The following is a 25035-nucleotide window of genomic DNA, read 5'->3' on the forward strand; positions in this document are numbered from 1 at the left end:
CTGCAAAGATGGGGCAGACAATCCCCAAAACTGGTGGTTATTTCTAATAATTAGATTCACCAATCCAGCAACAAAACAGCTTCTGCAATACCTTACTGGTTACCCAGAAGCCAAAAATACAGCTCCCTTAAAGCAACTCAGTCTTGGGCTCCCACTCAGGCAGCCAAGTTAAATATGATGAGGATTACTGAAAATCTTGTTCATCACATATAAAGCTCTACCAGTCCCAAAGGATCAGAAACATTACCCACCAGGGCAATGAATATTTCAGATCTTACCCAAATACACTCTTACAGCCAATTCTTATTAATTATTAAACTAAATGTATTGATTAAAAGAACATTATACATACAGACATTAATAAAATTCTTAGGTGAGTTTTATAGTAGATGAGCTTTAGAATTGCAAAAAGTTCTTTCAGAATTAGATTATAATCCAAAATCCAATATCAGGGTGATCCAGGCTGGAGCTGGAGACCTCATTCTTGCTACTCAAACTTCCCCTATGAAGCTTAAACAGATCTAAGAGAACAGAATCAGGGCCCTAGAATTCTTGTATAGATCTCTAGCAGGCTATTGACAGCCTCTTGACCGCAGATATTCCTTGGGTGAACAACAGGTGATCATTGTGGCTTTGAAGTAAGACCTTCTGTTTCCTAAGCACCACTGGTAATTAGCTGCATAGATTAGCATAAGGCAACTGCCTATCTCCTTCCATTTACAGGTAATTTACTACATACTTCAAAGAGAAATAAAGATGATGATATTATTGTGATGGGTTTGGTCACAGAGACCCCCTTGGGACTGTCACCTGATGTGCTGGAATTACCTCTGAGCCCATTTTCCACTGCCAGCCTGGGACTCCAGAACCCTGCCTTGTTGAGCCAGACACACTAGTCTCCTGCAACACAGACCCAGGTCTGGTCCACGCCCTTAAAGCTGCAGACTTTAACCAAAAACTGCTCAGCAAGATACCTATCTCCAGCACCCAGACACCCAGCTCCAAATGGGATCCAAAACCCAAATAAATCTGTTTTACTTTGTATAAAGCATATACAGGGTAAACTCATAAATTGTTCGCCCTCTGTAACACTGATGGAGAGAGATACACAGCTGTTTGCTCCCCCAGGTATTAATCACTTACTCTGGGTTTACTAATAAACAAAAGTGATTTTATTTAGTATAAAAGTAGGATTTAAGTGGTTTCAAGTAATAATAGTCAGAACAAAGTAAGTTACCAAGCAAAATAAAAAAACACACGCAAGTCTAAGCCTAATACATTAAGAAACTGAATACAGGTAAATCTCACCCTCAGAGATGTTCCAATAAGCTTCTTTCACAGACTAGATGACTCCTTAGTCTGGGCCCAATCCTCTCCCCTGGTACAGTTCTTGTTAGTTCCAGCTCAGGTGGTAACTAGGGATTTCTCATGACTGGCAGCCTCCTTTGTTGTGTTCCATCCCCTTTTATAGCTTTGGCCCAAAGCGGGAATCTTTTGTTTCTCTGGGTCCCTCCGCACCCCTCCTTCTAAATGGAAAAGCACCAGATTTAAGATGGATTCCAGTACCAGGTGACATGGTCACATGTCCTGTGAGACCCCCCAGCCTCCATTCTTTCTGTCCTGATTCACACGAACACAGAAAGGCTTGCAAGTAAACAGAGCCTTGTTTTAGTTAATGGGAGCCATCAAGATCCTAAGCCACCATTAATAGTCCACACTTTGCATAATTACAGTAGGACCTCAGAGTAATACTTCACATTTCTAGTTTTAGGTACAAGAATGATACATTCATACAAATAGGATGAACACACTCAGTAGATTATAAGCTTTGTAATGATACCTTATAATAGACCTTTTGCATAAAGCATATTCCAGCTACATTATATTTACTCATTAGCATATTTTCATAAAACACATGGAGTGCAACGTCACAATTATTACATGTACAGTTAATCTAAATGTTAACATCTCCTATTTATCTCTGAATTAACAGAATATAGCGACAGACAGGAACCATTTGGTTACATTGTCAGCCTCTAACGATATACACCTCTACCCCGATATAACGTTGTCCTCGGGAGCCAAAAAATCATACTGCGTTATAGCGAACTTGCTTTGATCCGCCGGAGCATGCTGCCCTGCCCCCCCCGGAGCACTGCTTTACTGCATTATATCCGAATTCGTGTTACATCAGGTCGCGTTATATCGGGGTAGAGGTGTATATGTAAACACAAAAAATACAATAATTATCTACTAATATGTCTCTAAAGGTTGAATGTGAGTTAGTTAGCCGGCTAGTGCTTCACTCCTTCTGGCTCAGTGTCACACCTCCATTGTCTACAGTTCTGGTTTCAATCTGTTTACTTGCCAGACAGCATGAATACTGAGGTGCCAATCTCTGCCAGTGTCCTATCTTCCTTGCCTGATGGACAAACATGAAACACATTCATGCCAGAGTCCCTATCCTCCTGTGTGCACCCAACACAGCTATAACTATGAGTGCATCCTTCATATGCTGGGGAGCCCACATGGGTGACCACACAACACAAGGTGTATGGACACCTCAGGAGGCCAGGATGCATAGCAGTCTCTTGGAACTAAGAGCAGTTATTGAGCCTGCAATGGATTCCTCTCTTATATCGTCCTGACATGTCCAGATAACATCAGAGAACATTATGGCTGTCTTCTATATAAACAAACAAATGAGGACTGAAATCTCTTCCTCTCTATATAGAGATGATTCAGTTATGGAACTGGTGTATCTGGAGCCACATCACACACTTAAGAACATACCTCCGAGGTGCATAAAACTCGCTAGTGGATAATCTCTCAGTAGGCACTTTTTTACTGACCATGAGTGGCAGATGCACAATTCAGTGCTAAACGAAATCTTCACTCATTGGAAACGCTATCTTGGGACTTGTTTGCCTCAGTGATGAACAAGATGTTCAACATCTACTGCTCCACAGCAGCACTAAATCAGGACTCCAAGAGCAATGTTCTTCTGCTGTCCTGGACAGACCACCTGAGCTATGCTTTTTCTCCCATCCACTGGTACTCCAGATCCTGCAGAAGATTTGTCATGACAAAGCGCAAGCCATTCTTATTGCACCCAAATGGCCTTGACAGTTCTGGTTTCCGGACCTCCTACAAATGTCAGCCTGTTCTCCTATAGGCATTCAACCCTTCCCCGATCTACTAACTCAGTAGAATAGTGGATCAGACATCTCAATCCTGACTCTTTTACCTCATGGCCTAGTATTTGGATGGATTCAGACTTAGAGCATTCATGTTCGAGGGCCATTCAAACTATTCTCAACCACAGCAGAAAAGACTCCACCAGAAAATGCTACCTAGCTAAATGGAGGCATTTCTCCACCTGGACACAACAAAACCAGTTATACCCAGAGACAGCAGGTATTCCTGTTATTCTAAACTACCTCCTCATTCTCAAGACATCAGGCCTTTCTGTTAGCTTGCTGTGGGTCCATCTAGCAGCAATTAGTACCTTTCACGCTCGGGTAGAGGGCTATTTATTCTGTTTTTACACACCTGATAACTAAATTCCTTAAGGGCTTCACTAGGATCTTCCCACAATGGTGAAGGCAATGTAGTGGGGCCTCAATTTCGTAATCTCAATACTTAACCAAGCCACCCATTGAAATACTGACCATAAGTTCAGTGTCCCGCCTTCTGCATTGCGATCACATCAGTCAGGAGGGTGTGTGAGTTGCTGGCACCTATAAATGATCCACCATACACTACTTTTCATAAAAAGAATGTATCCCTTCAGTTCTACCTTAAACTTATCCCTGAGGTAATTTCAGAGTCTCATATGAAGCAATCAATTCAGTTACCAGTTTTGTTTCCAAAACCTCATGCCTCTTGTGAGGAGAGGAGGTTTCATTCTCTTGATGTCAGATGAGCTTTGGCATTCTATCTGTGACAAACAAAAGCAATTAGAAAAATGCCTAGATTATTTGTTGCCTTAGTAGTACAAACTCAGGGACAAGCAATATTTGCTGAGAGACTCTCTAAGCAGATTTCTGGCTGTATATTCCTTTGCTGTTGGTTGGCACATCTCTCTCCCCAAGATGTGCTGAGGGCCCATTTCACTACAGCACAGTTTAGCTCAGTAGTATCTCCATGAGAAGTGCCTATGCTGGATATCTGTAAGGCGACAGCCTGGAGTTCTATCCACACCTTCACAAAGCATTACACTTTAGTCCAAGCCTATTCTGCAGATGCAGCCTTTGGAATGGCAGTACTACTGACATCTATACCATCTGCATCCTCACTCCTCCCTGCTATTTGTCTACTGCTTACCAGTCAGCTAAGTGTGGAATACACCTAGGGACCAGCACTCAAAGAAGAAATGGAAATTACTTACCTGTCACTGGATGCTCTTTGAGATGTGTGGTCCCTGTCTGTATTCCACTACCTGCCCTCCTTCCCCTCTGCTTCAGATCATGATTGGATTTGCAGTAGAGAAGCAACCAGAGAGACCAATCCGCACTTCACTTCATATCCTTTGTGCTGAACACGAGGAGCTCCAGGGCACAGGCATGGACCAGTGGATGCTGCTTGCAAGATTTCTGATCTCAGGCACATGATGCACATGTGTCGCCCAAGGAAAGATGTGTGGAGTTCAGATTGAGATCACAGACATTGAAGAACCTCCAGTTACAGGTAAGTAACCTCCATTTCTCTGATCTCAAGTCATTTAGGTTTTTAAGAAGAGTGTAGACAAACATCTATCAGGGATGGTCTAGGTACACTTGTTCCTGCCTCAGTGTGTGTGGATGGGGTGGGTGCGGATGGATTAGATGACCTCTTAGGGTCCCTTCAAGCCCCACATTTCTGTGATTCTTGTAGCTCTTTTTCTGAACCCTTTTTAATATGTCAACATCCTTTTTGAAGTGTGGACACAACAATTTAACAGTGTATTTCAATAAAGGTCTCTTAATGCTATATACAGTGGTATTAACACCTCCCTACTTCTACTCAATGTTATCTTGCTTATACAGCCAAGGTTCATATTTGCTCTCTTAGCCACTGCATCGTGTTAGGAGCTCAAGTTCAGTTGGCTATCCACCAGGACCCCTAAGTCCTTTTCTGAGTGACTGCTTTCCAAATTAGGGTGCCATCTTGTAAACATAACCTGCGTTCTTTGTTCCTAAATAGTAGACCTTGCATTTAGCTGTATTAAAATACATTGTCCGAGCAAGCCTAGTTTACCATGCGATCCAGATTACTCTGTAGAACTGACTTTTCCTTATCATTTACCGCTCCTCCAATTTTTATATCCTATGCAAACTTTGCCAGCATGGATTTTAATTTCTTTCCTATCATTTGATAAAAATATTGAATAACATTGTGCCAAGAACTGACCATTGTTTCAGTAGATCCCCACTAGATATACACCAACTGGATGGTGATACCCCATTGTGTCTTCTGATTGTGGCTGTCTTCTGCCAAAATCAGGTTTCCCCAGTACTCTGTCATCTCCTACAGTCTTGTCCCATGACATGGACTGTAAATGTTTAATTTTCATGTGTTTTATGTTGTAACATGTTGGCAGCAAACTTTGTAAAATATTTTTTTAAATGCATTACATGTCCCCTTATGATCCTTTTTTCCCCATTTCCATCCCTTAACTCATTGTTCCATTCCTTTTTGTGTATATCTTGGTGTAAATTTTGCTTTCTGTTTCAACTTTTGTTTTAGTCTAATTTTTCTAATAATTTAATAATTTCTAAAATTCTTAGTTTTCTCTCCAGATTATTCTTCTGATCACTCATTTCTCTTCAAGAACTTTTTCTGACTCTGACATACTGGGGCACAATCCAGACTAGTGAGAGGGGCATTGCATCCCTGCCCTGCAACTTTGAGTGCCTTACAATGTCTTGCTATAGTAGGTCCCATCTGGGACACTCACAAACAGCCTTCCAGCATGTAAGCCACACCCTGAATTTCTGTGTGTAACTGCAGCCTGCCAGCTACATCCTGGCTCTCGCCAACCTTGGTTATACTGCAGGATGACCCCAACAACACCGCAGTCCCAGATCTTCTACCAGGAATGTATGTCCTGTACTGTTCAGCCCTCTCCTGAACACTACAAATATATTAAGTCCATTATTCCTTTAAGAGAGTAATATGCCAGTTTGTTATCTTAAATAGTTATCAAGACACTTCAGTTTAAACACGCTGGATTAGATAAAAAGGTAAAAAAAAAGTTTAACTACAAAGAGAGAGATTTTGAGTACAAATAATAAGGCATAAAAAGTCAGAAATGGTTACAAGAAAAATAAAGATAAAATGCTTACTAGTGCCTAACTTAACAAACTATATTAGATTCAAGCAAAGTTTCTCACCACATGCTCCAGCAGATTACTGACCAAACTTTCAGGTAAAGACCTCTCCCTCAGAGTCCAATGGCTGTTTACTTTTGTCTTCTCGGGTGAGGAGAATGAGGTGGGTAAGGAGAAAGAGAGGGGTAACTTGGTGTGTTTGTCCATCCTTTTTATAGTTTCAGTCCCCTTCTTGAAAAACATTTCCAGCTGAGAACCAGGAGACAGAGTCTATGTGGAAGATATTCCCTTACTGTTTTTCTTTAACCTGTTTGAACTTCTTTTGTTTTTCCTTCCTGCTTGATGACTCTGTTTACTGCTTAAATGCAAATTAAAGCAAGCACGCATTCCTTTGTTTAAGACAGACCTGTTTACCGACTTCTGCTTGGGCAGGGCTGTAGGGTTTGGAGCATGTGTTAATAACATCATATAGGGGAATCTTATAACTTCACATAGTGTTGTCACACACGTTTTATCAGGACAATACTGACCAGCCAATTATGAGTTTTCAAATGATATATACTTTGTATAACGATTATTACAATGGTGTATAGGGTGTGAACATGGGTGTATTCCATCACAGACTCATCAACTTATTTTTTATTTAAATGTTCACTCTACTTTGTGTGTATATTTATATTCTTTCATTCTGGTTTTCGTCTCTCCCCTTCTGTATATTTTCTCTAACACTAATTTTTAGAATTTATATGGTCTGTTTTTCAATTTGCTGTTCAGAGTGGCAAATTAATTTTCCTAACATCCTTGAGAAGTAGGTATTATTCTCATTTTACAGATGGGAAAACTGAGGTATTTTCCAATGTCAGATTATTATCCAAGTAACAAGTTGGTGTCAGAACCATGTTCACAGTTGCTGATTCCTAGGCCTGTATTGAGACCACAACTTTTTTTCTATCCATGCTTTTCCTCGTGTGTGTCCGTCCTTAATCCATGTTCATTCCATCTTCTCTATACTATTCTCCATTTTGTTCCACTCTTCCCATTCAGAAATTATCTTCAATCCAGTAGGATTTTACTGTTGCTGCAGAAGTCTGGGGACAGAGAGTGCCTCTTGTGTCTCCTGCACAGTAGATGAGTGGTCTTTCTGGATCCTCTCACCCCACTTGCTGCAGGGTACTCCACTCTGACTAATCAGTGTTGCCAACTCTTGTGATATTTTTGAAAAACTCATGATACATGGCATTTTTTCTTAAAGCCCCAGCTCCTTGAGGCAAGTCATTATGTGAAAATCTCACCTTTAAGTAAGTTTCTAGCCTCATGATTGAGAAATAAATCTTGAAACTGTGACCAGAGTATACTGTGAAGTTTCAGATACCAGAAGGTAAATAAAAAGAACCCCAAACTTATTTTTAAGCCAATCTCTTGATTTTTTTTTAAGTTCTGATTGTCACGCTGTCTACCTCAGGGCAAACGTCCCAAACTGGTGGTGTGTTTTATAATTAGATTTCACCAAGCCAGTGACAAATGTGAACTCCTGGATCACTGTAATAATCTTACCATGGAGCCACAGACAGTCCCTTTAGACAGTCCAGTCCACCTTGCCACCCAGACAAACTGAACTTTGTGATAAAATGGTTACTTACACCAAAAATGACATCACATTTAGGTTGCTTTCAGTCCCAAGAAATCAGTCACTTACACCAGATCAATTGGTACGCTAGATCAGCGGTTCACAAACTGTGGGTCGTGACCCCATATTAATGGGGTTCCCAGGGTGGGCTTAGATTTGCTGGGTACTGGAGCCTAAGCCAAAACCAGAACCCCACTGTCCAGGACCGAAGCTCGAGCCCCACCACCTGGGGCCAAAGCCAAAGGGCTTCAGCCCTGGGCAGCGGGACTCAAGTTACAGGCCCCCTGCCTGGCTTTGGCTTTGTCCCCTCCTGCCCAGGGTGGTGGGGCTCAGGGTTTCCCCCCCACACCTGGGGTGGTGGGGCTTTGGCTTTGGCTCCACCCCCAAGGGCAGTGGGGCTTGGGCAGGCTCAGGCTTCAGTCCTCCATCCTGGGGTCATGCAGTAATTTTTGTTGTCAGAAGGGGTCACGGTGCAATGAAGTTTGAGAACCCCTGCTCTAGATCTTACGCCAAAGACAACTGGTAGCCAGTTCTATAGTCAGCTAAGGCCACGTCTACACTACCCGCTGGATCGGTGGGTAGTGATCGATTTATCAGGGATCGATTTATCGTGTCTAGTGTAGACACGATAAATCAATCCCCGATCTCTCTGCTGTTGACTCCGGAACTCCACCACTGCAAGAGGCGGAAGCAGAGTCGACGGGGGAGTGGCGGCTGTCGATCCTGTGCCATGAGGATGCGAAGTAAGTGATTCTAAGTCGATCTAAGGTACGTTGACTTCAGCTACGCTATTCTTGTAGCTGAAGTTGTGCATCTTAGATCGATTCCCCTCCCCCCCAGTGTAGACCAGGCCTAAGTAAAGGTTTATTAGCTAAGAAAAGGAAATGAGAGTTATTGAGAGGTTAAAGCAGGTAAAACATATGCACAGGTGAGTCACAGTTTGTAATTCCAAATGGTGGAAATGATGTAATAAACTGCCAGTTTCTCCAAAGTCTTTTCAAGGTATGCAGATTGTCTCTGGGGATCTCCACTTTGTATCAGGTACACTTCCCTATAAGGGTCCAGTCAGTACAGAGATGCAGGATCTTTCCTTGAATCCATAATTGTAGCTTCTCACTGAGAACAAGCTGACAGTGTCACTACCTATGTGGACTTTTCTTTTGATGGTGGCGTGAGGAATGAATTTTGAATCTTTGACCTCCAGTCATCACACATGAGGACCACTTGCTTCAAAATTAGCATTTTTCTGTTAAAGTTCTTCATTTGTATTCTACAAGGCTTCTTTCTCATTTGATGGGTTATTTAGTTACAGGGCTGTATACAATGTAAATGTTTGCTACTGTGTTATAATGGGATACGGATAAGTGAAAACAATGCAAGTAACATCCCACCAGTTTTCATGAAGTTTAAACACCAGATACTCTTATACCTTTAACAATCACTTTGATCTATATACTAATACACAAGTGAATTGGCCTGGGGCTCTGGTACAAGCTGGCACCTGGTCTGCCAGTGTCACATTGACTCATGACTTTTGAAAGGGTTGGAATTAGCAATACTGCTAATACAGCAGGGGTCTCTTATGTCTATAATCTCCACTCTGCTCTCAGCCAATTGGCAAGGACATCTCCTGTCTTAGAGAAAAAATTATTGTGGTGATACTCACCAACTGTGTTTTACCTTCAGACCTGACAGTGTGAGCAATACTGACCAGGGAAGTGAGTTCTTTGGGAGTATAGGTCCTGGATTCCCAAGTCCACCTTTTGCTTTGTTGGGTCAAGCAAGCCTTGTAATTGAATAACTGCGAATAGAATAGAATTGACCAACACCCTTTTAAATAGTTTCTATTGTCAGTATCTCATGTGGCATTGATCAAACAGTTAAAAAAATTATTTTTTTTAACCCCTCCAAAACAGAATTGGTGAACTTTTTGAGAATTAAAACATTGTTGAAAGCGGGGGGTGGGGCGGGTGGGTTATAAATTGTTTTTCAAAGATTTTTTATTCTTATTATTCTATTTCCACATCATTTTCTCTGCCCATCCCCTTTTTTTATTTTTATTTTTTTAAACAGATGAAACATGTAAAAGAGAGGCTTGGCGAAAATGTACAAGAAGAGGTGCTTCTGCTGTGTCTTGGCATCACTTCAGGAGTCGGACGATTGATCTTTGGCAGAGTTGCAGATTATATTCCTGGTGCAAAAAAAGTTTATTTACAGGTACAGCTTCTGCATGATGATTCAGTAGGCTAACAGTCAGCTTTGTGTATCTTTTCTTATTCTGCTAGTTAATATTTTTGGCAGTATGTGTGCAATGCACAAATGAGGTGCACATGTTTGCTGCTACTAACAAATGTTGGAAATTTTTGCTGCAGGAAAATTGCAGACTTGCCCTATTGAGAACTGTAATTCTCATGAGAAATTTCAGAGAAAAAACGCTTCTTTTTCTGTGACATAGCAAGACTTTTGTGCATTCCAAAACTGACTTTCAATTTCATTGGGAAAAATGGGAAGCAAAATGACTGTGATTTTTGCCTTCCTGAACCCAGAATTGTCCACTAGTTTCACCAGCATTTTTTGAGTACAGTTCTAGTGGCAACATATGAAGTTGTGTGCCCCTCAAAATAATTTGTGTAATTGCATGAAATTTTACTTATTTGAGGCAAATGTCACTGTTTTTGGTATATCATCATCCTTCTATGTGCATTACTTTTCCTCTGAGTTAGAGAGCATTTCAAAGCAGGCAGCTTGTCTGCCCTGCCAACTAGAAGAAGGCACTATACTTACAGGAAAATGCATTTGTCTAGATCAGAGGTGTACAAACTACGGCCCATGGGCCACATCCTGCCTACGGGACTGTCCTGCCCAGCCCTTGAGCCCCCAGCTCCTCCCCTGCCTTCCCCCGCAGCCATGCTGCCACACCGGCAGTGTGACTGGCTCCAGCCAGGCAGCAGGGCTGTGAGCTCCTGCCGCTCTGAGTGGCATGGTAAGGGGATGGGGAGCGGGGGGGTTGAATAAGGGGCAGGGGGTAGTCAGGGGACAGGGAGCGGTTGGATGGGGCGGAGGTTCTGGTGGGGGTGGTCAGGGGATGGGGAACGGGGGGGTTGGAGAGGCATGGGAGTGGATGGGGGCAGGGTAGTCAGGGGACAGGGAGCAGGGGGGTTGGATAGGGAGTGGGGTCCCGTGGGATGGTTAGGGGTGGAGGTCCTGGGAGGGGGTGGTCAGGGGACAAGGGGCGGGGGGGGGGGTTGGATGGGTTGGGGGGGTCTGAGGGAGGCAGTTAGGGGGCAGGAAGTGGGAGGGGGCAGATAGGGGGCAGGGTCCAGGCTGTTTGGGGAGGCACAGCCTTCCCTACCCAGCCCTCTATACTGACATTTTAGGCTTCAGAATAACATTCCAGGCTTCGGAATGATATTCCTTGTATCCTTTTATATAGATTAAACCATTCACACCCTTGGGAGTTTGGTTTGCAAGGGAGTTTATGAACTAAACCCTAAAATTTGGTCTGCAGGAACTGGAAGTGAACAGAATTCCTTTAAGTTTTTAAAATTCAAACCTTTAGGCAGAATGTATATGCAGTTACCAATACCAGGGTCCTCCAGGACTAAGTGCGTGACTCTTTAAATCTTAGAACTCCTTTTTACCTTTGTTTTTCAAGGAGGAGGAGCTGGTGATCTACCTCACTCTTTCCTCCTAGAGGCAGGTGGCCACAGATCCCATGCTGTTTGGAGGTTTTAGATGACTTCTTCCTTCCCAGTAGTGTGCTCAGGGAGCAGTAGTTATGGGAACAGATGCCTTTGTGAGCCCTTTGATGAAGGTTTCTGAGGGAACAGGATGTGCTAAGGACCCTTGCTTTCAATAGCGAGAAAACTCTTCTGTTTCCAGCTGGTTCTGTTGAGCTGAAGTTCAGAGACATGCTGTAATCTATGTAGAATAGTAGCTAGAGAACTGTTTTGGGGTTCCCTAACAACTACATGCTAGAAAACATACCCTATAATACCTAGGGTATGGATGCTAAAGAAGGGTTTCCTGGTGATACTGCACTAAAGATTTTAGGGCTTTTCTTGACCCGAGTCAACTAGTGTCATTTGGCAGCAAGTTATGTTTTCCCTATTCCTTAATGTTCTGTTCCCATGCTAATAAGACCTTGTGAATGTTAGATATGTATCTTAAAGACCCCGATGGAGGAAGTGGCTGTTTGTCATCCCCAAAAACCCCAGGGAAGTGGCAAAAGGAGCTACTTGGCCCATGCAGAAAGGACAAGGAAGCATATTACTGCCCCCCAAGCCTACAAAGACACCTAAATTTGGGGGGAGAGTGGAGGCTCACAAGTTTCCCAGCTGTGCAAACAATTTTGTTTCATATTCATGAACATAGTTTTGTGAAAGCTTTGGAAAATATGAGTAGGTTTGAGGTTTAATGCAAATATTTTGCATAGCTCTAGTTCTGAAAGGTTTTTAGGTAGTATTAACCACTTCAAAAAAGAATGGGAAGAGAAAGTAATTCAGAATAACAAGAGAGACATCTAATGGATTTTAATTGTACTGCATTCAATGGACAGTTCTGCTAGATGGACAAATCTTTGTTACCATGGCTATGTATGCTTACTCACATTTAAGAGATTCAAATGGGGAGGATGAAGGAACACCGAATATACTTTTGGACTGATTTATAACCTACTGTAACACTTAGGAGATTTTATTATTGCTATGACCAATTGCAAATAGGCAGAAAAGAGAAGTTGCACGTAGTTTAAAAGCCACCACAATCTTATCTCTTCGTCTGATAGTTGTCAAACTTGCAATAATACTCATTAAGTTCTGTGGCAGCATCATTTATTTTGAAGCATCAATTTCCTTAGATGGCTAGGGTAAAAACTCTGACTTTCTCTTCCAGGACATAGATTTTACTAATTAAATGACTAAGGCTCTTCTCTTTGAACTAATTTAAAGAGAGGAGACATGTGTGCTCTCTCTGTCTTATTAAGCCTGTCTCCTGCATCTGTCTCTTCTGCCTCAAAGCAGCACTTTTAAGAGGGGAAGTGAGTATTCACCATCTCTCCAAAGTGGTATGGTAGTTTTTGAAACAGTCCAACAGTAAATTCAGTGTTCCTTCATCCTTCACATTTATATCTCTTAATTGAGAGAGTAGATGTGGATAATCATGGTAAGTGAGATTTCTTTGGCTACAGAAAGACGGGCAGTATTTTACAACAGTATTGCAATGTGCCAGTATCTAACATCTTCAGCAACTCTAGTTATGAATTAAATGGCTGACTAATGCAACTAGATATCTACTTCCCACTAAGATTCTACCATCTTGTAGTGAAATGATTTACAAGGATTCTCCTTTGCAATTTTTTAGCTATCTGCTACATTTTCTTTATCCTTCTTTGGGAAGTTGCTTTGTTTTGTAGACACTTGCTTCCTAAACAAGTTGTTTGGTTCCACGACAATGCCACCTGAGTCTTTTAGCCTATCAGGGTTAGCGTTTTATTTTCACTTCTGCTTTAACCACAGCAGGCAAAATGCACTTGAGTACAACCCTAACTGTAAGATCAATCAGTGTGTGTGTGTTTATGGTTTTGTTTTTTATTTTTTTTGGGGGGGAGGGAGGCAGAAGACACCTAGAACTTGAGGTCTATTCTGGATAGTGGGAGACAAAAAGAAGAGATATAAAGTTTTCTGAATCTATCTTTCCTCCATGGGCTAGTTATTTGCCCTTGGTTCTATGTAAAATGTATTTCCACGTTATGACTTTTCCAATTAACAGTGATTGTGATCAAGGGATTCTTATCATATTCTGTCTTTCTCAGCCTTTTACTATTTAACTATTAAATGTCACGGATAAGGTTGATTCATCTTTGTCTATACTTGAATGATTGGTTAATCTGAACTTTGTCTAAAATGGTCACCACCACTTTGTCTAAAGTGTTCACTGGTTTTTCCTCGCCCAATGGAAGTTGCTTTGGAACACAACTGGAGGAAGGGACAATTATTGACAATGTTTTTATGTCACCACAGAGATTTTGCTTTTATAGGAGCAAAATTGTACTGCTCTTAGAAGAACAATATTGGACTACATCAGCAGTCCTCTGCTTACACTCAGCCATGATTCTATCTCCTAGAGAGGTGATCTAGTACTAGAATTTGTGGAAACTGTAATATAGGCAAGTCTCTGATAGCCAGACCTATTTCTGCCACTGTTTTAGTTAAACCTGCTGAAAAACAAGTCTAATTGAAGCGGTGGCAAAAATTAATCTGGCTGGCAATGTCTTGTCTATACTTTGGCTCCCAAGAGTTCTGCAGAAGTCGTATTAGAACTAGTGGGAATTCTTTTGTAAATCTCCCTAGTGTAAACACTGCCTAAAAAGTCTTCTGTGGTTCTTCTTTGAGTAGTGTCTCTATAGGTGTTCCACTGCAGGTGTGTGTCCCTGTGCCTGCAGAGATTTTTGGTAACAGTGTCCCGTTGAGCCCAGGCATGTGCCCTCCCTTGTGGTCTGCCTCCAGGCTATTTAGCACTGCACTGGAAGAAACCCCCCCACACACTTCCTTCTCTACTGCCTTTGGCCTTAGATGGAATGAGCAGTTGTCTCTTCCTTATCTGTTGTCATTAGCACAGCAATTGTAAACAAACAAAATTAGCAAAATTCTTTTATTTTATTCCTTTGGGTTAAAAAAGAGAGAGAGAAAGGAAAAGAACTTCAATTTCCTGCCCTGTCTGGGGGCATTCCCCTTTCCCCTTGCCCCCAGGCATCTGTAGACTCATCATTTTTTATATTCAGTTTAAAAAAAAAAGAAAGAAAAGTAAAGACGATGTTCTTCTGCATTCCTCCCTGCTAGAGGATGACAAACCCCTGCCCAGAGGCATGCCTGGCTCTCTCTGCTCCAAGCGGTGCCTCTCTTGCCAGGAGTCAGTTCCTGTAATGGCCAGACACTTACTGTGCCTGGGAGACCCTCACAGAAGTGCTTTACCTGCCACAGCTAAAATGGCAGCCTCACAGGAGCTGGGAGCTGAAGTAAAAATTCCTCCCTATGGAGAAAACACTTCAGTCTGCAGGGGACTCAGTTGGGTGCTGACCCCGGACCATCCCTGGAGCCTTCACTTCAAAAGGGGTCGAGTGGAGAAGAAGAGAAGGGGTGGGGGGGAAGCCACCAGCAGACTCCCCCTGGAAAGGCTCAAAAAAGAGCTCCTCTGAGCAATTGGCTGGCCAGAGGGGTTCTCCAGTGCAGCCATCTCCACACCGATCCCAACACATGCATTCCGAGTAGCTGGACAGCCAGTGGAGCTCCCCAGAGCGGCCACCTCAGTGGGATGATGACAGCACCAATGAGGGGGCCCCTGCTGTGAGTTCTGCTGTGGCACCCTGGCAGCTCTGAAGCAGGCACCCAAGAAGGGATCTCCTGCTGTCAGCTCTACCCTCCTGTGAGCGCTGCTGCCACACCATGCACACCGTCCCCACCACACCGAGGGGCTTCGCAATCAGGCTGTCAGGCAATGGTACCGCCGCCTAAGGTGAGGGGACAATTACCGTACCATCTGTAAAAGAGCGGCACAGAGAAACCCTTTGGTACCAGGTGTAACAAAACTCCCATCTAGGAAGTGTTCTGCACCTTCCCAACCATTAATACTGACAACATACTACAGACATTCCTCTGTGGTACCACATGAGCCCATGGTAACACACGTGCTGTGGTACTCTGGAGACCTGTGGCCTCAGTACCCAAGGACAGACAATTACCATGCCACAAGTACTCCTTTTCTTTTTGCGGATGCAGACTAACATGGCTGCTACTCTGAAACATCTCTAAAATAATGGCACCAACAAACTTTCTGTACTGGGCACAACAAAACTCTCATTTAGGGAGTGCTCTGCCCAACTATCGGTACTGACAACGTACCTTAGACATTCCTCTGTGGTACCAAATGAACCCATGGTACTGCATGAGCTCTGGTACCCTGGAGACCTGATGATTGGGGAAGAACCGCAATCCCCAGTACTTCGTACCAGGACCCCGGTATCGAGCACATCCTGGCACCGAGAATTGCTCTTGGCACCGGGCTGTATACTGCCAATACCCCAGTCAGCACCACCCTTACCCAATGAAGAATCTGACACTGGCCAGGAGGAGATCATTTCCCTGGCCCTCATCGTGGCCCACCGTCAAACTACAAGGGCCCTCCCCAATTCCATCAAGCCAACCTACAATCTCGGTACGGGCCCCCTGAGGTAAGCCCACCACCCATGCCTGCCTTCCTCCCTTGCCCCAAAAAGGTCATATTATAATTCTTGGGTGATGTACACACACATGTCGTGACCATCCCCGGTGTCTCTCAGGGAGAGTCCACCAGGTGGTTTGCTACAGCCTGGCTGTCCAGAACACCTGAGTCAGTGCAGGAGGAAGCTTTTTCAGAACAGGAAAAAAAAACCTGAAGAGAGAGCTCCCCCTCCAGCACACTTCTCATCTCTCCCAGATGAGGCTGTGCTGCCCACCCCTCATCACTAGGTGAAGATTTTAAGAACTTTCTGGATCTTACCAAGAGGCTGGCAGACAAGCTGCAGATTCCTCAGGAGGTGGCAGATACACATCACAAGTTGGTGGAAATTCTGCACACCACCTTCTCATCTAGAATTGTCCTCCCAATTAATGAGGCGATTCTAGATCTTACCAAAGTAATCTGGCAGACATCAGCCTCCATCGCACCATCCAGCAACAGAGTGTAAACAAACAAAAAAACAACAAAAAAAACCCCTACCCAAAGAGGCAGACTTTGTTTTCAACATGTGCAACCCAACTCCATCATACTGGATGTGGTTAATGCACGAAGCAAGCAACATGATGCCAAGTCAACTCCATATGATCAGGCTTGGCCAGATGGCATATTCGTTGACAACATTACTGTTTAGAGTCATAAATTATCAAACTGACATGGCCAAATACAATTTTATTAATTATGGGCAACCCAGTGTATTTCTGGAACATTACTGGAAATGTTATACCAATAAAATAAAAACCAGCAGGATCTTATTAAAGGGGAAAAGGCAAAATACCACATTTATTGTGAATACAGAAAGAATCATAGTAAGCAGTTAGTTATAGTTATAACATTCCATTCAATCTCATATTTATTCACACACACACATACACATACACACACACACACAGGTTCTGCAAGGTTATCATCATAGTTACCAGCCTTAGAGTTGCTCATGCCAAGCCACTGGCCAGGTGGCCTGGACATGAGGAGGGAGCAGGGCCTCGTCAGATGCACATCTGATGCTCCTGGAAGTTGGTTTGCAGAATCAGACCCCAAAGTTCTCACTTTCTAGAGTCCATTTTTATAGGCATTTCTTCCTATGCTAGTCTATGGGAATTGCTTCATCATGCTGTTGCTGAATCAATCAGCAGATAGCACATTCCTGACGGCTCCGTGCTGCCAGATGTTATCTTGTTCTTTGGTTCTCCCATCCTTGAGGCTGTTGGGTGGATTCCAGTCTGCCCTCTGGGGGTCCTCTGGTTATTTCCACTTGACGCCTTCTTCAGCCGATGGACACTGGATTCTTAGGCTGGCATCTCCCTGATCATTCAGTTATTATCCACACCAAGCATCCATCCACATACATCCTCTATCTCTATTTTAATCACAATTGTTAACAAAGCGAGATGAATACAACAAAAGGGCGGGGAGTCTCTGGGTGCTGTTTCTGTTGTTACAGAGTATGGCTTTGAGTCTCTCTCTGTGTGAGTAGTTATTGTTACAAAGAATTGCTTTGAGAGCAGACTCTGTCTTAGAATGTACTAACACAATTAGCAGCTTGCAAGTTGCACACTTAGAGGGAGAGAAACAGTACCAAAAACCAAGAGACCTCTTAATTAGTAATACCCTGGAATTTAAACTATGGGGAATCAAACTAATTTGTGATTTTAATACAGAACTTCTTTAATATGATCCAACAGAAACACAAAAAGAACAGATTCAGGCCATTCTTAGAGATGGTCAGTTAATAGCCAGATTGGGCCTAGAGACAGCACTGGATGTAGCTGTTACAGCTGCCTGCCCAGTCTCCATGACAGTGGTACTGAAGCGGGTTGTGTTGTTTTTGTTTTTTGGGCTACACCTCTCTAGATTGCCCAAAGAGCTACAGACTTCCAGTTTGAAGGGCCAAACTGTTTGCGGAGAAGACAGATTTTCTCTCCACATACTGAAGGATTCTCGGACCACGTTACACTCCTTAGGAATCTACACTGTGGGACAGAAGAGAAGATATACCTCTCAACCACACCACAGATCACAATCTTCTCAATACCCACCATCTCAGTGCTGTTATGAGCCACAGCGTAAGAGGCCCAGGGCTCAAAAGTGGGAACAGTCTGCACCCCAGTTTGTGACCTCTCAAACTGCCTCTTATAAGCACTTTTGATGAGCTAGTTGAGGGTCTGAACAGTGATACCTTACAGCATCAGCTGCCATCTATACGCCTCTCAGAAGTCACCTTGCCCTACTTTACAGCAGTTAGGACCAGCTCTAAAGCAAGGAGATTTATTTCTAGCCCAACACCTACAGGGTTTCTGCTTCCGTATCTCAATACCACCATCATACAGGAGATTTCCTACTGCTTACCTTTGGGGCGGATGATTTTCAGTACAGACTGCTCCACACAGGGTGTTCTCCAAGGCTCTCTTCATTGTAGCGGCATACTAACCTTAGTATCAACCTTGATGCAGTATAAGCAAGAGCATTCCTCTTGCTACCCACATTCACCACGCTGGGACACGTCTCCCTAATACACTGGGGAGATCACCTACACAACCACAAGGTTCAAGACAAATGGCCTTCCACAGAAATGACCTTCCATATTACTGTTTTGGGGCTAAGGGCTGTCAGGAGTGCCTGTGCACACTTTCTACCTTTCATCAAAAACAACACACAAAGGTCATGACGGACTTAATGTGACCTGTATGTTTTGTATAAACCACCAAGGAGCTGCCCGATCTCCCTCCCTCTACAAGACAGCACTCAAACTTTGGAATTGATGCACCCATCACAATGTGCTCATCTCAGCTGTCTATCTACCAGGGATACAGAATGTCACAGCCGACCTTCTCAGTTGCAATTTTTTCAGCACAATGAGTGTGTACTGAATTCAGAGGTGCTTCAAGATGTATCCGCCCTTTGGAGAACCCTGACTATGGATCTCTTCATTACTTAACGGAACAAGAAAGGTCCTTGTTACTGCTCCAGGGCCCGCCTCTGGAAACATTCACTGGCAGTTGCCCTCATCTTCCCATGGGACAGGGCCCACTTGTATGTCTCTTCCCAGTTTCCTACTCTATCCAAGATTCTGTTGAAAATTCAGAGACAAAGCGAGAGTTATTCTGATTGCCCCTCTTGACCATGACTAGTCTGGCTCCCTTACCTGACACAGATGACAGTATGCCCTCCTGTTTCTCTTCAGCCCATCCCTCACCCACTCTCTCAAAACAATGGGCTGACCCTTCACCCCAACTCATGGGTCCTCCACCTCCAGGCTTGGCTCCTTCTTAGTTCCAAGGCTTAGAGGCAGAATGCTCTGACAAGCTGAAAGATGTGTTGCAACACAACCAAAAGTTGACCACTCGACATACTTATCTACAAAATGGAAATGTCTACAAAATGGAAATGACTCCAAGTTTGTGTCATGTCAAACACACAGACCCAACCTCATCTTTCCTCTCTCTGATTTTGCACTACATTTTAAACTCTCACTCAGCTTCCTTAAGGTTCATCTCGCGGCGAAATTGGCTTCCCACTTGGTGGTTGCTCACCCACTAATGCGTAGATTCTTTAAGGGCATTGGGAATCTCTTCCCACATCTGACACCACCCACTCCAGTCTGGGACTTTAACCTAGTTCTCAGGGCTTTGACTAGACTGCCCTCCGAGTCCAGGGCAACTTGTTCTCTCTTACATCTGTCCATGAAGACAGCATTACTAATTGCCATCACCTCAGCTAGGCACGTAGGAGAAATAGCGGCCCTGATGGCACATCCGTCGTTCACTGACTTTTTTTTTAAAAAGACAAAGTAACTCCAAGGCCATATCCCAAGTTTCTCCCTACTTTCTCTGCACTTTCCATGTGAATCAACAGATCCGTCTCCCTTTTTTTTCCCAAAACCACATTGTGACAACTGGGAGACAATTGTGCATGTGCTAGATATTAGAAGGACATTAGCATTCTACTTGGACAGGACTAAGGAATTCAGGAAATCCCCTAAACGTTTCCTTTTGTCCACAGAAAGATCCAAAAGCTCTGTGATATCAGCTCAAAGACCATCCAAATGGGTCTCTGGTTATATTAATCACTTATCAAGGGCGCAGCTTCCTTCCGTCCAGAGTCCATATGCACTCTTCAAGGTCAGTTTGTACCTCAATCACATTCCATAGGGATACCCCTATCTCAGCAATCGATAGAGCAACGACTTGGGCCTCTGCCCATACTTTCGCAGAACATTATGCGATCACTGAAGATTTGGACGCTCACACCATCTTCGACTTCACAGTACTCTCTGTAGTAAAAGACTCCACTCCGAAGTCCCAGCCTCCAGTGGTGGGTACTGCTCGGGAGTCACCTACAGTGGAGCACCCATAGGGACACTACTCAAAGAAGAAGAGGAAGTTACTCAGCTTGTACAGTAATGATGGTTCTTCAAGATGTGTGTTCCTATGGGTGCTCCACAACTCAACCTCCTCTCCTCTACTTCGGAGTTCTCTATAGGGCTCTGTGATAGAGAAGGAAGTGTGTGTGGGGGGGGTTCGCCCGTGGAGTGCTAAATAGCCTCAAGGCAGACCACAAGGGAGGGAGGGCACATGCGCGGGCTCAATGGGACACTGCTACCAAAAATCTCTGATCAGGGGTACAGGGGCACACATACACCTACAGTGGAGCACCCATAGGGACACACATCTCAAAGAACCATCGTTACTGCACAAGGGAGTAACTTCCTCTTAATGGTACATAACGGGCTTGGGAAATCCTCCCCCATGAAAAATGCTGTTACAATGCCTGAAAGCGGTTTATACTCCTGGTGGAATTCTGCACTACTGCGCAATGCAGAATTTGCACAGAAATTAATGTTCTATGCAGAATTTCCTTTTCCCTCCACACAAATGGGTTGCAGAGCTGCTAGCTGCTACGAGGGCTGCTGGACCTGGCAGAGCCCAGCTTGCAAATAGGAGACACTGCCAGGATGGGGAGGAGGAGCTGGATAGTTCCCAGCAGCTGCAATTTTTTTAAAAATGTTGATGTACATGGAAACTGAGTCATCCATCATTACTCTGGAGTAAGTAGTAGAAACTTTGGCGGGAAACAAGGAACTTTTTTGTGGTTCTTTTTGCTTTTTGGGGTTTTTTTAATACAATTAATATTGGCAGCCAATTTAATTCCTCACAGTTGTTATGAAGCCTGCATTTACTCCCTATTTTAGAACTCTCATTGATTTGATGTGTTTTTTTTATTTTTTTGACATTGTCTAGGTCATCTCATTCTTCTTAATTGGCCTGATGTCCATGATGATTCCACTGTGCCATGCCTTGGGAAGTCTCATTGCTGTCTGCCTCTTCATGGGTCTATTCGATGGCTGCTTCATTTGTATCATGGCTCCTATTGCCTTTGAGCTAGTCGGTGCACAGGATGTCTCCCAGGCCATAGGATTCCTGTTAGGACTCATGTCAGTACCTATGATAGTTGGTCCACCCATTGCAGGTAAATGTTGGGACAGTCTGTAGTCTGTTTATCTAACATAGATCTATTTACATTAAATTTCATTTTTCAAATATTCATATTCTGAATTCAAGATGAGACACAAGCTTTTAAGATGAGACAAATGCTGAAGGTTAGTTGTGTGCCATTTTGTTTGGTAGGGTATCTTCTTTCCCTGGATTATTGATTTACCTTTAGTTTTCCTAGTTTACTTTTGTCCTTGAATTCTTATTTGTCCTTGGTATCTTCAAACACACAAGTATAACAGTTTGCCCTCCCAAAAGGAAACACAGGCTTTCAGGTTGGGTTTAATGATCTGTATTTTCCCCATTTCTGAGTGTACAGGCCGTAACCTGTAGTCCTCTGATCGTATGTGCAACCAACTTTGACTGCGTCTTCACTGCACGCCATTGGCAGCAGCATGTAGGATATGTATAACTACCTGCGGCAGTGAAAGACAGGCTCCATCCACATTGCGATGTGTAGCTAGATGTGTCAGTGAAAGGCTTTGGCGGGGGGAAGCAGTGGGGAAAGGTTTTGCAGTGGGGAACTGCCAGAATCTTTCCCCTCTGCTGGAGTCTTTCATTGTGACAAGGAAAGGCTCCAGCAATAGGCTCCAGCAATGGGGAAACAGTGGGTCACTACCCTGCTAAAAATAGCATTATAGACAGGAGGAGGCACTGCTTGAGTGAATTGGATACATACTCAAAGGGTTCAGGTGTGGCCTTATTGTACCCACCTAAGCTGTGCCTCACAATCTACACTGCTGCTTATACGTGTGCTAGAGGGGCATGTTATGTATGTACTCTACACACTGCTGAAAGCAGGGTGCAGTGTAGACATACTTTTAGAAACTATAAGCAATTTTCACTGGGTTCCGAAATTTCCACATGCATATGTGAGGAGAGAGGCTGCAGTTCACTTAATTGCTTCTTAAAAACAAAAGAATTGGCTCCAAAGGGTATATCTACACGGCAATAAAATACTCAAAACAGGCCCATGTCAACTGACATGGGCCGGCTGTGGGTGTTTTACTGCAGTGTAGACATACCCAAAGAGTCCAGTTCCTGGATAGTAGAATGGTTGGCATAATGCACATCCTTGCAGATAGGGTTTTAAAGTTTGTGTGTGGTATAATAAGGGTAATGTTGTTTAGGCTGGATAGGTCTGAAAGGAACACAAGTTCCCCAGAAAAATAAAATGTTATTGCTCCTTTTTATACCGTCTTTAGCATTCATGCATTTTGCTTGCACTCAGTCTGATTGGGGCCTTTGTATGCTACCATAATATAAATATTTAATAATAATTAAAAAGGGGAGACTAGTAGGATGTAATTTAATTGAGAAGTATAGTAGGATAATAATTAAACAAAAATTTAAACTAGACTAAATTAAAAACTTGCTCAAATTACTTTAATCAACTATCATTGATACTTTTGGCATGTCTATACTTACCTCCAGAGCGATTGATCCAGCGGGGGTCGATTTATCGCGTTTAGTGAAGACGCGATAAATTGACTGCTGAGCGCTTTCCTGTCGACTCCGGTACTCCACCAGAGTGAGAAGCACAGGCGGAGTCGACAGGGGAGCATCAGCAGTCGACCTACCACAGTGAAGACACCGTGGTAAGTAGCTCTAAGTATGTCGACTTCAGCTATGCTATTTTCGTAGCTGAAGTTGCATAACTTAGACCGACTTAGCTCGTCTATTCCCCCCCCCATCCCCCGCCCAGTGTAGACCAGGCCTTATGTGGCCCGCTAACGTCATTGTATTACTACATATGTTTTTTAAATCTTTGCGTGGGTTAATAATTTTAGTTTACATTTATGACAGAAATGACATCAATTGTAACGCAAGATACCTCATTCTAAGGCCAAAAGAAGCCAAATATGATTTTACACTTGGACATATTTTTCAAGATTAAATTGTTAGCTTTTGTGCAGTAAAATGTACTAATAAACAAAACGTTCATTATACTTTTTAATATTCTCTTTTACAAGTTCATCATTTATTTGTTTCTTTGTGAAAGATAAAGATTATGACTTTTAGGGTGAAGGTTTTCTCCCTAGAGAGAAGTCAACTTATTTTAATCTTTCTATTTCTAAATTATAGCCCATTAAGTGAGTAAAGCAGGACAACAAACTTCAGTGTTTTTCCCATGATACACAACATGAACATGACACTCAATCTTTGGGAAAGGGTTTGTCGCTCAGAGGGCACATGGTTTGCATGTCTAAGTTCCCAGGTTTAGCCTAAGAGCAAACAGATAGCCCAGAAGAAAAAGGTTATCCTGTGACTTAACGCACTGAGCTGCAGGAGACCTAGAATCTTGTCCTGTGCTTTGTCACAGATATCCGATAGGATGTTGGACAAGTCGCTTAAGCCAGAATTTGGAGAATTTCTAGTGGGCTCCCACAGCAATTGGTTCTCAGCCAAAGGTTGTTTACAATTTTTATATCTGGAAGAAAATATAAAATCACTGTTGATAGTTTGCAGATGATACAGATTGGTGAGCTGCCAAATAATGATAAAGGCAGTGGTACAGACTGATCTAGATTGCTTGGTAAATTGCGTGCAACCAAATGCATATTAATATAGCCAAATGCAAGCAATACACCTAGGAACAAAAAATTTAGGCAATATTTACATAATTGAAGGAGTACACCTTAGAAAGCATTGACCATGACAAGGATCACAGGGCCATTGCTGATAACCAGCTGATTGTGAGCTCCAAATGTGGTGCTCTGCTAACCTGATCTTTGGATGTAATAGCATGGAAATACTGAGCGGCAGTAGGAAGGGGATATTAACTCTTTGGCTTGGCTACACTTGCAAGTTAGAGCGCATTAAAGCAGTCCCAGGCGCCCTAAATCCCGGTTTGCCCACACTGGCAAGGCACGTAGAGTGCCTGGACTCTGCCGTTGGAGCGCTCCTAGTAATCCACCTCCACAGAAGCATAAAGCTTGCTGCGCCCTGGCTGAAATGCCCAGGCGTCAGTGTGAATGAGGTGTTGCATTACTGCGCTGTGATTGGCCTCTGAAAATGTCCCATAATCCCTTGAAGTCAAGTGGCCACTCTTCTCATTGTTTTGAAATCGGCTACCCTTTCAAAGCTCCGTTTCTGACAGCTGGTATGCTTATCTGCTCCGGGACAAAGCAAGCCATTACAATGGAATGCTGCTGTTGTGAGTGTGTGTGAGGGGCAGGGGGGTCTGCTGCTGTCTGAACTTACAAGACAACATGCTGACACACTCTCAGCCCCCCAAAACACACTCCCTGTCACACTCCACCCCCCACCCCGATTTGAAAAGCACAGTGCAGCCACTTGCACACTGGGATAGCTACCACAATGCACTGCTCTT

The 25035-nt window shown here is 43.4% G+C and overlaps 1 protein-coding gene across 1 annotated transcript in view; it reads left to right on the top strand.

The window, feature by feature from the left end:
* Positions 1-25035, top strand: part of SLC16A10 (solute carrier family 16 member 10) — a 171943-nt gene that overhangs the window by 136583 nt on the left and 10325 nt on the right. The window contains exons 4-5 of the mRNA XM_073337053.1: positions 10012-10155; positions 21450-21678. Of these exons, the coding sequence (XP_073193154.1) occupies positions 10012-10155; positions 21450-21678 (373 nt within the window). The remainder of the gene's footprint in view (positions 1-10011; positions 10156-21449; positions 21679-25035) is intronic.

Source organism: Lepidochelys kempii, chromosome 3 (genome assembly GCF_965140265.1).
Source record: "Lepidochelys kempii isolate rLepKem1 chromosome 3, rLepKem1.hap2, whole genome shotgun sequence".
Taxonomy (NCBI): domain Eukaryota; kingdom Metazoa; phylum Chordata; order Testudines; family Cheloniidae; genus Lepidochelys; species Lepidochelys kempii.